The sequence below is a fragment of the Pinus tabuliformis genome, chromosome 2_1, assembly GCF_031772625.1.
Source record: "Pinus tabuliformis cultivar Carrire ecotype Pingquan chromosome 2_1, CPIR1, whole genome shotgun sequence".
Classification (NCBI taxonomy): domain Eukaryota; kingdom Viridiplantae; phylum Streptophyta; class Pinopsida; order Pinales; family Pinaceae; genus Pinus; species Pinus tabuliformis.
The window spans coordinates 551,092,614-551,106,225 of record NC_142299.1 but is presented as its reverse complement, the minus strand read 5'-3'; the positions used below and the strand labels follow the sequence as shown (position 1 = coordinate 551,106,225).

Sequence of the window (13,612 nt, the reverse complement as noted above, 5' to 3'; positions counted from 1 at the left end):
TTATTTCTTTTCTAAGTCCGCCACTCGAAATTTCCAATTAATCCTTGAAGTGAATGGTGAATCAAACCACCTCGACCTAGCATCGGATTGAATATAATCCCATCTGCATAATGCCATAAAATGTAGCTCTTAAATCAAAATACGAAAAGAAAAACAACAAAAAAACAACAAACAAACATGAGTTTTGTATTGTTGAGAGTATTAATTCTTACTGGAAATTTGTCACAAAATGATGCAAGAACGACGACATGAACGCCATAGCAAACTCATATCCTGGACAGTGTCTAGGGCCTGCTCCAAAGGTTAAATAGGGCGTGCGATCCATATCCAAGTCCTGAATTTTTAGCAAGGTAAAAGGTGAGTATACAAGTAAATGGAATTAATTTTGTTTCTTTAGTGGGCATATCTCTCACCTGCCATCGCCGAGGATTGAAAGCAAGAGGGTCTATATAGTACTTGCTATCCAAGTTGGAGAATTCATCAAATATTATGCACGTCCATCCTTTTGGAATTGTATATCCTTAAACATTAATAACTTATTCAATTGTTAGAACTATCATAAAATATTATGCACGTCCATCCTTTTGGAATCGTATACCCTTAAACATTAATCACTTATTCAATTGTTAGAACTAGAAAGTAGTGGTGATAAAACGTGGTAATTTTTTGAATTGGTGAGTGACAACATGGCATACCTCGGATTTGTACATTTTCAATAGTTTTCCTCAACATCATGTTGTTTAAGAGTCCGTCCCCTAATCTCCAAGCCTCCTTGATAACCTAGGCGAAGTGAGGAAAATGTTATGCAAGTCATGGTTTTCCATTATAGTTTGACAGAACAGGAATAGAAACGGAGACAGATGAAACATATCTATATTATAACTTACACATTTAGTATAAGCCATTGATTTATAGTCTTCCCATGACAACTTCTTGTTCTCTCCTTTGGTGCGTCTGATGGCTTCATGTTCTTCCTGCATCATGTTAGTGGACATGAAAGATTAATGTATATAGAACATCAAATAGCTGTAGTAGTATTAGTGGCTTTTCAAATTGGTCAATTGGTGTCAAAGAAATAAGCTTCTAAATTTCACTGTACTAACCCTGAGTTCCGGGATGATATGCGGATTTTCAGATAAATGCTTCACGACCAAAGCAATCGTTTTTGGTGCAATTTCAACGGAAGAGAAGAACAATACGAGAAGGAAATCTATGATGTGAAATGTTGCAAATTCAAGCTCCCCATCTTCGTTTTCTTCTGCCTCTTTTAGCATCAACGATAGTAGGTCGTCATGTGTGTCGTGGCATAACATATTCATATTCCTCGCCTCGATAATGTTTCTGATTTGATTAGAAAGCTCTTTCTTCTTCTGCAGATCCGAAAGGGAATATCCAGTAAGTCGATGGCCTTGTAAGGTGAATATATAACCGTATTTGGCCATCACATTTAAGCGTCAAAGTTAAGAGGTAGTAACATTTTATAATATTTATTTTTTGAATAACAAGGTTTTACAAAAAAGGAAGGCTAGCTGGTATGCAATTTCTTTACAAGCAAACGCATTACCCGCATGCTTTTGTGGAAAGATGTGCCAGGGATGTTGAACGGTAGGCTGAAAATTCCTTTTCTATAAACGTAAAATTCTTCTTTCAATCTGTCAAACCCTGTGCCCGCTTTAAGACTTAACAGGTGATTGGCCATAAGTGAAAATAGCATCTGCATCCAAATCAAAACAGTCGAAACAATTAACGTTCAAAATCTTCTGATACTTCCGGAACATGAAAACCGCATGACCACCTCTTCCGCTTCATGGATGACGTCCACATTTCTGCCTCCCCATCCAGAGAGAGAGGAGATTATGACGTTTTGTATTTCCGAGAGGAGCCGGCGTTTGAGAATCGGAATACCGACGACACGCAGGAAACCTCCTCGTTTTATCTTGTGAGATTCTCCACGAGCTGTCATTATATTAGACTTTCCCAGTAACTTCATCGTGGAGGCCAGGTATCCCGGAACGAAAAGCCTACCATCGTTCTGCATAATTAAACGGTTTACGTGTGGATCGGTGGATATTATAACAGGGTATCCCAGTAGAGATGTTTTAAACAAATCTCCGTACCTGAACACACATGATGTGAGTAATTAATAGAAATACATTTATTATTTTATATTATTTTATATATTAATATAGATTTATTTCTATGTTGTATGTGTTTTCGTTTTGGAAAGTGGGAATGTTGGGAACATGGCTACAGGAACATGAGTACTGGTATCATTTCCCCAAAATTTACCAGAAATAAATAATCGTGACAGTAATATTATATAATAATAAAAATAAAAAATAATTTTTTAATTATATAATTTATATAATAATAAATATTAATATTACATCAAAATATTCATATATTAAAATCAATTTAAATATATAATTTTTTTTATATAAATATATTCTCTAGATGTCTTTTTCTGAGTCTTTCTCTTTTATATATATAAAATATTAAAATGTCAAGTTCATTATCAGTTCTCTCACACATGACCATTTTTTGAAACAATCTGCCTTAAAAATACAAAGGAACAATTTTACCTATGCTTCTCTAATTATTCTTATAAGAAAAAACAAAACAACTCTAATAGTTAAGCATTGACTGCCACATACAATATGCACACAATCTTATGCTATACATATACATAAACAACAAAATAAATACTCATCAGCATGACATGCCAGATATCGCCCTTGCATTGAGGTGAGAGATTGCTCCAGTTTCTCAATTAAGGATATCGATGTTAAGGATGACTTTGGCCTTTCTTAATGCAAAGGTTTCAACAAAAGCTGATGTTTTGTGGGTAATTCAACATATTTGTCTACATGCTTTATATTCCCTAACCCTAGGGAATGTAGGATCGGGCAACTTTCCTAAGCTCCCATTGCAGCTCTCACTAAAAGGAGAACGTTCCCATACAATTCCAAAGCTTCGGGGAGTGCGGGAACCATTGCAACCCGTTTCCCACCTCTAAGGAGCCATTCTTGTGTAAGAGAGATTTATTTTAAACATAAATTTAAGATGAGCTCTCCAATATTTTCATTTATAAATTTTTTATATTTTTATATTTTTTGAACTTTTTATTTTGGTTAACATTCTAAATTCCAACTTTAATGATACACACGTTTCCCACCTCTAAGGAGCCATTCTTGTGTAAGAGAGATTTATTTTAAACATAAATTTAAGATGAGCTCTCCAATTTTTTCATTTATAAATTTTTTATATTTTTATATTTTTTTGAACTTTTTATTTTGGTTAACATTCTAAATTCCAACTTTAATGATACACACAAAGTTAGACGTCATACTACCCTGTAAAATAAACCTCTAAACTGAATATAATTTTATTCAGTTTAAAAAATTATCGCATACTATATTATCAAATTAAAAAAACATCTCATTAAATACTTAACCTACCAGGAAATGATAAATCAATTATGGAGAGGTGACAAATTAATTATGGAGTGACTAGATCGCTCAAGTAAACTTCACAACATATTGTATATTGTAAACTTCTCAACATACAAATTAAGACGTTTTTAACTGATGTCACACATTTCATTTCATATCCACCCAGATTCTGACGTATGGACTAAACTCTGGATACAAATTTCGACGTGTTTAATTAATCTCACCATTTAATTTAATATCCATACTTATATAGGTAAATTTAAAATTATGTAAATATAAAATTGGAGTCGTCTGTGGAGGAAGTTGAGGAGGTCTCCTCACAGTTAAAAGTGGTTGGAATCTAGATAAAAATATTTCAAATTTTTTTATAGAGACAGTGTTTGAATCATGTTTTTGACGGTGGAAATAGATTCAGCACCATCTCAAAAAAAAACTTTAGGGCACCTAATATTATGAAATTTGAGAACTTTTACTAGGATTCACAAAAATTCTAGCCAATTTTTTTCAAAATATGACCAAAATTTCTATAATTTTCAAAGCAAAAAAACATAATGATTAGACTACAGCCTCAAAATTTAATAAGAATTTGTTTGATTTATAAATTGGAAAGAAAATCAAAATACCTCCCACATTTTGAAAGCATCTACATATTCAAAATTGAAAGCGTTAAATGATTTAAATATTCAAAATTACAATCCAAAAGATCAAATTTCAACTTAAATTTTAGAATGGGCAGACAACGCCGAACACTAACTCGTCTAACTCTACACAAATTTCTACCTGTTTAAGCAATCACCGGCATTTGAGATCCATATTACTTTTATAAAAAATCCGAAACAACTCCATATCGAATAAGACCATGATTGGAAACAATGCTTACATTTCCCGGCGCTTCCTTATAAATCCATGTAATCGAAAAAAGAAGGGTATAAATTCTCCCACAAGGGGCCATCCCACAGTCCCCGGGGGCAATTTGAAACTCACCCTACGCAGTAAAACAAAGCGCCACACTGCCAAAGCCCCTGCTACCAACATCCATATCATCATACTCTCCATTGCATTTACAGAATTCGCATGCAGATAGAACGAAAGGAATGGGAAGGTACTTATAAATTTGAAGGAAAGAATTTCCTTAAATGTACGGAAGGTTGAGAAAATCGTGAAGGAAAGAATTTAAACATAAATATTAAAAGTGGGTAAACAAATTTGACTAGAAAGAATTTCTCCTTTTTAAAACGGTGAAGGAAATAATTTCTTTAAATTATGGAAAGTTGATAAAATTGTGAAAGAAAGTTTTTAGCATGAATACTAAAAGTGGGTAAATAAATTTTGTCGGCTCTTTTTTAATGGTAGTGTAGAAGGTCAACCTTCCTGTGTGTTTGATGGCATGTGCTTAAATTTAATGATGTGTCTGTTTACTAATACCTACAGGTTTTGGTGTAATGGCAATGGTGACACCAACAAATTTGACAAAAAAAAATTTGATTCTGTAAAACTGTAAATATATTTTTATTTATAGGAAATAAGTTTTGAACCTTAATTAATATATTTCTTATTTCTATATAGATAAATATGTCTTGAATAATCAGATGTTAAAATTTATTTATTAGCAAAGGATTTCATGTTAGGTTTTGAAACTAGAAGGTACAATAGATTTAAGTTCTGAAATGAAGATGAGGTATCTTGGAGAGAAGTGAGGTATTTTTTTAATTATTAAATTATTTAAAAATCAAATAAAAAATAAAATGTATTATTAATTTATTATCTATTTTTTTGCCAATTGAAAATTTTTCGTTCAAATTTTTATCATATCATATTAAACCCAAATCCAAATTTAAATTTGATAACTATAATTTAAATTCAACAAAACTTGACTTTCTACTATACATAAAAATTCATTCCACAATCTTTGATAGACTTTTTAGACTTTTTATATAGCTCACTACAGAGACTATGGCAGAGCTTATTGAATCTATTAAACTCAGTCAACACGGAACGGGGGCTGTGACACACTTTTGCAATTTATTGAAATTTGTTTAATGCCGGCAGTGGTAATGGAGATTTTTCTTCCCATTCCTGTGTTTAAATTCAAGAAGGATTGACCTTGTAGGACAGATACAAACTCATTTCATTGTTTTGTTTTTATTCACATTTATAATCATTCTCAAAGCGTTTCTCTTTTACTAATCTTGTTGATTTGTTATGTTAGTTAAGTTATAGTGATTTAGGAAAGTTTCATTCCATTCTTTCTGTTAATAAAAATAACATATTAGAAAGTCATAATTAATAGCTTACTCTTTAGAAGTTTTATAGATCACATGTGTATATATATTGGTTAAGTTTTAAAAGTTTTATAGGTCACATGCGTATATATATGGGTTAAGTTAATTAAGTTACAGTGATTTAGGAAAGTTTCATTTCATTCTTTCTGATAATAAAATAACATATTAGAAAGTGGTAATTAATATCTTATTTTTTAAAGTTATATATATATATATATATATATAAAATAAAAAAAATTAAAATTATTAATAAAACTAAAGGATAAATTTAATATTATAAATACATTTGTAATATTAAAATTGCTCTATCTCACTCATTGAATTTTAATTTTATGAAATTTTATATAAATAAAATATTAAATTTAAATTAATATAAAAAAATCACAACTAAATTTTTAATTTATTAGTTATTATGAGCGTAAATCTATTTTAATTTTTGATTTACAAAGTGTTAAAAGTGATCAACTCTCTCAAAACATAATTCTTTACTAATATTGAACAATAAACAAATAAAATTATATATATACATAGTTGATATTGAAATATTTTATTTATAATTCATATTTACACATTAAAATGTTAGCATATGCCCCAATCATATTTGGAAATAGAGAACATATATCTTTGGGTCTCTCTTTCAATATATACTTATTTTTTTATAATTATTTTTTCATATATATATATATGGCTATGATATTTATTTTTATTAAAATTTAAAGCATTACATGTGAACTCAATAAATTGCAAATCTTTCTTAAAAAGGTATTAATGGTATTAATTTATTTTAACCATTAAAATGTGTTATATATATATATATATATATATATATATATATATATACATTCACATTAAAATGCTAATATATGCCCCAAAATATATTAGGAGTTAGAAAACACACACATAATTTTTGTTATTAATATTTAAAATGTTACATGCAAACTTCATATTAAACTATTAATGAATTACAAATCTCCTTAAAAAGTCTATTTGTGGAATAAGAATTCTTTCTCTTTATATATATAAAATCTATGTTAATTTTTTTATAATAAAACAGACATATCTTTTGTTTTATATACTATATACATATTTGACATTGAAATATTTTATTAATGGTATTCTATAAATTATATTGTTAATACATGCCCTAATAAGATAGGAAGTAGAAAACAAACACACACACATATATATATGTATGTTAATTACATGTCAATTTCATATTGAAAATGAATGAATTACAAAATCTCTCTAAAGAATCCATTAATAGAATAATAATTTTCTCTCTATATATGACATTGATATATTTTATTTATGATTTACATTCTACACATTAAAATGTTAATACATGCCCTTCTTATATTTGCAAGTAAAAGACATATATCCATAAGACTCATTCTCTCACTTTCTCTAACTATTTTGTTATAAATATTTTTTTAATGTTGTTTTTGAAAGTGATGGAAATAGAGGAAAATTTGCATTAGTAATAATAAGAGATAAACATGTCACTCAAATATGTGCTCTATGTGAGTTAAATGCAAAGATTCACTAAAAGAAAGGGACAATTTTTTCACAGATAATACTCATGAGTAAGACACCTTATGGTCTCAAGTTTTACTCTTTAAAATGTGGTTTTGTTGGATTTGGTTAAAGTTTGTTCACATATTTTTTAAAATTGTAAATTTAAGTTCTGTAAATTTCAACATTTAAGTGCTTTAAAGAATTTTTAAGTTGATAAATTTATTTATACATTTAAAAACACATTTTAAATAATAAAAAATTACAACTTCACCAAAATTATATTGTTAAATTCCAATAAAAAACATTTATTAATTAAATTTCTAGTGAATAGAATATGAACACTTGTATATATTCAACAATGGAGAGTTCTCTTCTGAAATTGTTAATGACAATTAGTACATCTTTGAATGTGCTAAGTAGTTAAATAATTTTAATGTTTTATTAAAAAAAATTGAAATATGTAAATTTTAGTAAGTTACAATAAATTGTTTTTCTTTTTTTAATAAATTTTATTATTTTAACTCAGAGTGATGTTAAATTAGTGATGGTCATGCTATAAATTGCATGTTATTTTTTCACAAATAAAACATCCTAGCCACTACTAATTTCAATATTAGGCCCTAATATTTCACTGTCATGATCATGAAAAGCCTCAAATTCATCATCCTCCAAAAAAACCTATAAAAGTAAGGTTTGTCTCAAAGTGTCACATCTTACTTTTAGGTGAGAATTTAACATCTCTTATCAACGGTGGGAAATGGTTATGTCTATTTTTTAAATGCGATAGTAATTATTTTGTAAATTTTTTTTTTCAATTGTACTTTTTAAAAAATAAAAGAACCATTAAAATGAAAAGAAGCTTATTTTTTTACCAATTACTTACAAATAATACAATAAAAAATCTCAACAAAAAATAAACTCACATGAATGCCACAGAGCTCTAGTCCTCATTAAACATAATCTATAAAATAAACCATACTTTTATCTTTACCCATACCACCAAAACTTTACTATACCACTGAATTCTTACCATTTAAACAATGAGTTTGAAACCCAATATGACGTAAATTGTCTAATTTTCATTCCTCCAATTGAGGTAAGTTTAGTAGTGTGTGGAAATTTAATTCTCACTGTGTAACATGTAATAATTTAGCGACTATATGTGCACTAAAATATAAAGCAGAAAATCGTTTATAATTGGTTTAGAATGTATCGATTTGTGTATGCATTTAAACAATAAAAAACATAAATTTCAAACAATAAAACGGACATAAATTTAGAAGAAACATTCCTGAAAGATTGATATCAATAGTGTAAAAATCAAAGCTTTATAAACACTAATAACGGAAAGGCCTCGTCCATGCTGAATTCGAATGATAGTGTTATTAAACAATGAAATTTAAGGTTTTGATCTCTATACATCAAACTAAAAAAATTAAAGATTTAATATTTTGAACAAAAAGTAGAACTCCAAAGTCAAAATTAATAAGAAGGCTTGGTTATTGTTTATGCCCAACACTGGAAATCCGGGTTGATTGGGATCAAGCCATGACCACTATGAACTAATTCATATTGCAAGGGATTGGCATTGACAACCCCTGGTATACCATAGAAATATCTTAAGATGATATTCAAATATTTCAGAACTAATATGCCAGGGTAAAATATATGAAAATGAATAATTGCATATAACAGTACATTTTTGGTGTTGTTCAATGCTTACATCAAAGAACGAAGTATTACGATTAGCATATAGATCGTGCCAGTCAATGGCATCAATTCTCTGAGGAAACTGTACAAGACAAGTTTTCTTCCCAAGAGCAGGATCCGCCGAAAAACACGTAAACACATTGAATTAGGAAGAGCTTTTTTGTTGTTTATATAATGATCACAATCAAGGTTCAACATGAACAGGCCATTTGTAGAGACATTATAAAATAGGACCTAAGCGGAGCAAAGTCGATAACAATGATCATGTTCAGCATAATGATTAATGAATTCCATATGAGGAAATCAAAAAAAGAAATTTAAACATAGCAAGGAATATACCAATGCATTCATCCCGTCGGCTTTCTTGTGGTGTTGGAAACCAGGCCTCATTTCACATGATACATAAACTAACCGCGGTAACTCATTGCCATCGTTATCTTTCCTTTTGGAAAAAACGATATATTCATCCCTATTATAACCAGTCCATATAGCAAGATCATGGCATATATAACTTTGAATATATTAGAAAGATCTAATGTACCAGATAAAATCATACAAGGCTGATAATAGACCATGTATGGAATTCAGAAATGGTGCAGCTAGATACTAATAGACAGAAATAAACAGAGAAGGTGCATCTGATAATCAGAAAAAGAAATATGTCTGGATGAGTAGAATTATCTTGATATTGGTAGCAACCCAGCCTCCATGCAAGTGTCTCCCATTTTTGATCTACATGTGCAAACCATCCAGGTTGTCCAGAATGCCTTTCTTCTAGAGACTGTCCGCAGCTTGATTGATCTACATGTGCAAACCATCCAGGTTGTCCAGAATGCCTTTCTTCTAGAGACTGTCCGCAGCTTGATTGAACGCACATCCAGGTTGTCCAGAATGCCTTTCTTCTAGAGACTGTCCGCAGCTTGATTGAACTCGCTGCTAATATGTTGAATAAGGAGTGATGTGATTTGTTGTAGCCAGCTTTGAAGTGTGGGCTTGTGTATGGTAGCTTGGCAGGGGACATAATCAATGATGATCTTGGAAAACCCGCAGGGTATATATTTGATATTTGGGTTTGTTTAGGTTATTTTTAGACTTTTTAGTGTTCATGCTACTTTGTAGTGCATTGTTCATTGAATCCGCGTGTGCTGCTTTGTGATGCACCAACAAAAAACCCCGCAGGGTATAGATCTTTGGGCGTGTTCATGTTTTTTTAGACTTTTTAGTGTTCATGCCACTTTGTAGTCTATTGTTCATTGCTATCTTTATCAACTTCCCCACTATGACATGAGAATACCTCTAGGCAAAAATGAAAATTTCAGTACTAATTTCTATTACCTGTAAAATATTTAGCATATTCAAATTTAAGCTTTTGTGATCTATATTTTGAATAAAAATATTTTGGGAAGAAATCACATAAGAATTAGGTCGATGCATTTAGAACCAACCTATGTGGTTCATTATCAGGGCAAGATGAAGAATCATATCATAGTTGTAGGTTAAATAGGAAGATGAGCCTTCTAACGGCTAAAAGGAAACGGCTAAAAAATTGCTAGGAAAACCTAGAAATGAGAAGCCATTTGTAGTTTGTTATATTGGAAATTTTTTTATTTATATTTCATTATTATTATTATTATTATTATTTATATAAGTAAACTAAGAGTCAAATAATAGATATTATTTTAATGGAATTTAAACTAATAGTCAAAGGGTAGAACAATAATTGCTAATAGGTATATTATCAATTAGATAGATTTTAACTAATCTAAAAACTAACATAGTGGTAAAATAAACATTTATTATTATTAATATTTTATTATTTATTTATTTAATAAAGAAACCCTCTTTAATATTTATATTTAGGCCGATAGGCCTCTCCTATGATCAACAATTGTCAACACTTTTACCTTGCTCCGTTCAATCAAGTGAGACACATTCAACCATTGATTTGAAGTGTCACTGCTTTTTCCAAATATCAGTTGAGTTGCCTTACTGTTTTTTTTCCGTTCTTTTATGTCACTCTTGAATATATTTTTATTGCTTTTTCTCTACCAGTTGTTGTTGCTGTTCTTCTTCCCTGGCTTTTGGCAAGCACTGATTAGTATTAAGCATCTCACAGAGCGCATTCTCACTTTCATCTCATCATTTTCTTCAATACTCTGCATTTCGTTGGCTTGCCTTGTTTCTTGTTCAAGTTTATTTTCTTTGTTGCATGGCCATGCATTTTGGATTTTATAGTGTTTTATTTTCGTTTTGTTTTTCTCTGTTTTGAATTTAATTTATGTTTTTTTTTAAAGAGTGTTTGCATGGTTTATCCTGGAGATTCTATTTTGTTGCTGTTATGTTGAGCAGAAGAATCGATAGAGATGAAATTATTGATCCATTGGAATGAAATTCTCGAAATTTTTTATGGATAGAAGCATACATGCTTTTGGTTTTCAATATCTATGGGTTTAGCAAACCGTCAATGCATCACTGCGTTTGGTTCGAGTCATGCTCCGGCCTCTCTAATCAATTGTTATTGTTGTGAAGAGAACGAGAATGAAAATTTCAGGGCTTGTGAAGAAGCGTTGGGTATATTGCATCTGATTCCTATAACCCACGAAACTGCAAAATCACTGACAGAGACAACGTTCATTAGGTCAATGGCCTTGATCTTGCAGAAGGGAACCACTGAAGCTCGTCTTCACATGGCGGTTTTAATGCAGAAGGTTTCTATTTGGATATCTGATTGGGAATTTGTTTCCAGGGAAAGGATTGATATTTTCCAAGGGCTCTTAGAACTCATAATGGGTGAAGTTTGCCATCAGGCAACCGTGGCCGCCTTGGTTGTCCTCATAGCAATATGTAAGAAATCCCGAAAGAACAGATTGCTGGCAATTGAGGCAGGCGCTGTATTTTCTCTGATCGAATTACTTCCAGATGCCGAGAAGCCCAAGTGTGAAAGGATTTTAGATCTGTTGGACATGCTAGTGGACTACGCAGAAGGAAGGGCTACCATGGCTGATCACGCTATGGGTATTGCTGTAGTCTCGAAGAAGATTATTAGGGTTTCAGAAACTGCCACTAAGAAAGCAGTGCGAATCCTTTGGTCACTTTGCACATATTCTTCAAATGCGTTCATTCTTCGGGAGATGCTTCAGTGCGGGGCTCTATCTAAACTGTGTATGCTTCAACAACTCGATTGCACAAACAAAACAAAGCAGAAAGCGAAGGAGGTATTGAGATTGCATGCAAATACTTTCAGAGCCTCCACTTGTCTTCCCCACCTTATGAGAAGTGATTATCCAAATTATATTTTAAATTATACATAGAGAAAACTTGAAAAATTATCAGATTTTCTTAATTTTTAGTGAGAATGGAAGAATTGTATAAATCCTTAGTACATCCAGACATATTTGAGATATATGTTTATCTTTATTGTGTTGATCGTAATTTTCGCTAAATATTCTAGCTGTTTGTTTTAGCATTTGCATAACAGATATGATCAAGGAAGTTAAGATGTCCAAGTTTCGTTTTTGGTGTATTATCACATTTACAAGTCTCACTATTTCTCCAATAAGTCTTACGGACAAATCTCCAATCATTTCTAATCCGAAACCAATTTACTTTATGTTCTGTCATAACAATCGCTGCATTCGTATAGTGTCAATTTCCTGCAGGCTGTAGTTTTGAGTAGATTTCATGAGAGTTTTCCAAATGATTTCATTTTTCACAGAATGGACTATCCATGCACATGCACAGTGATCCCCTTTGTTGATAAAATATCATAAACCTAAGGAAAAACCTATATGTAGAGTTTTAATTATTTGAGTTAAAAAACTAAGAAACTGGAATACATTAAGTTGCGATTGGGAAAAAGCATGACCCTTTGCACATGCAACAACTATCCATTGTTGATGTTATTTCGCTTGAAGAAATTGGAAAAGCAAAGGCAAGGGACCAATTAGAAGTAATACGATTCATTTCAAAATAAAACATGGATCGAAATCTTCTCAGCTGTTTCAAAGGGTTTAGATTCTAAAAATAACCCATAACATTTTTTTTTTGGGTTGCGTATTATAAAATGTTAAAATAAAGGTTAGATTTTTCATAACTATTAAGGTTAGTACTTACTTCGATGTTTGAATGTTTAGTTTCATGGTTAATTATTTATCACATAATAGTTTCTCTTAGTATCTAGTTAAAATCATTTTTATTTTATTTTGGTTTTATTTATTCCATGATAAAATAGGGTGTAACTTTCCAGAATAGAAAAATCGTCACATATCTCATACATATATAAATATCCTAATACTAGAATAGAAAAATCATCACCTAGCTCATACATATATAAATATCCTATTACTCAAATAGAAAAATCATCACCCAACTCATACATATTACTAATTACTTATATAGACTTAATGAAAGCTTTTGAAAGGAAATTTGACACATTATCTTTTTGAATCCCAAACTGGAATTTGTGTTATGAATATTGTTCAAGTTTAGACATATTATTTCTATGAATGGCCACTTGAATTCATTCATGTGTTATGAACATTGTTGATTCTCGTTAGTTTAAGAAAGGGCATTGCGTTTAGTTTAAATAACTTTTTGAATCCTACCATCACCATAATGCATTTTGGTTTGCCTCCACTCTTAGGCTCCTTTATA

At 30.6% G+C, this 13,612-nt stretch overlaps 2 protein-coding genes across 2 annotated transcripts; one reads left to right on the top strand and one right to left on the bottom strand.

Moving 5' to 3' along the window:
• On the bottom strand, positions 1 to 1,442 carry LOC149201547 (cytochrome P450 90A4-like). The gene is made up of 4 exons (XM_089401307.1): positions 1,104 to 1,442; positions 888 to 974; positions 213 to 334; positions 1 to 103 (listed from the first exon to the last, which is right to left on the bottom strand). Exons 1-4 carry the CDS (start codon positions 1,440 to 1,442, stop codon positions 1 to 3), a joined length of 651 nt encoding a protein of 216 aa, XP_089257433.1.
• A 9,961-nt stretch (positions 1,443 to 11,403) lies between these two features.
• On the top strand, positions 11,404 to 12,443 carry LOC149201546 (E3 ubiquitin-protein ligase PUB22-like). Its single transcript, XM_089401306.1, has 2 exons — positions 11,404 to 12,174; positions 12,438 to 12,443. The coding sequence occupies exons 1-2, from the start codon at positions 11,404 to 11,406 to the stop codon at positions 12,441 to 12,443; spliced, it is 777 nt and encodes a 258-aa protein (XP_089257432.1).
• Positions 12,444 to 13,612: the final 1,169 nt, after the last annotated feature.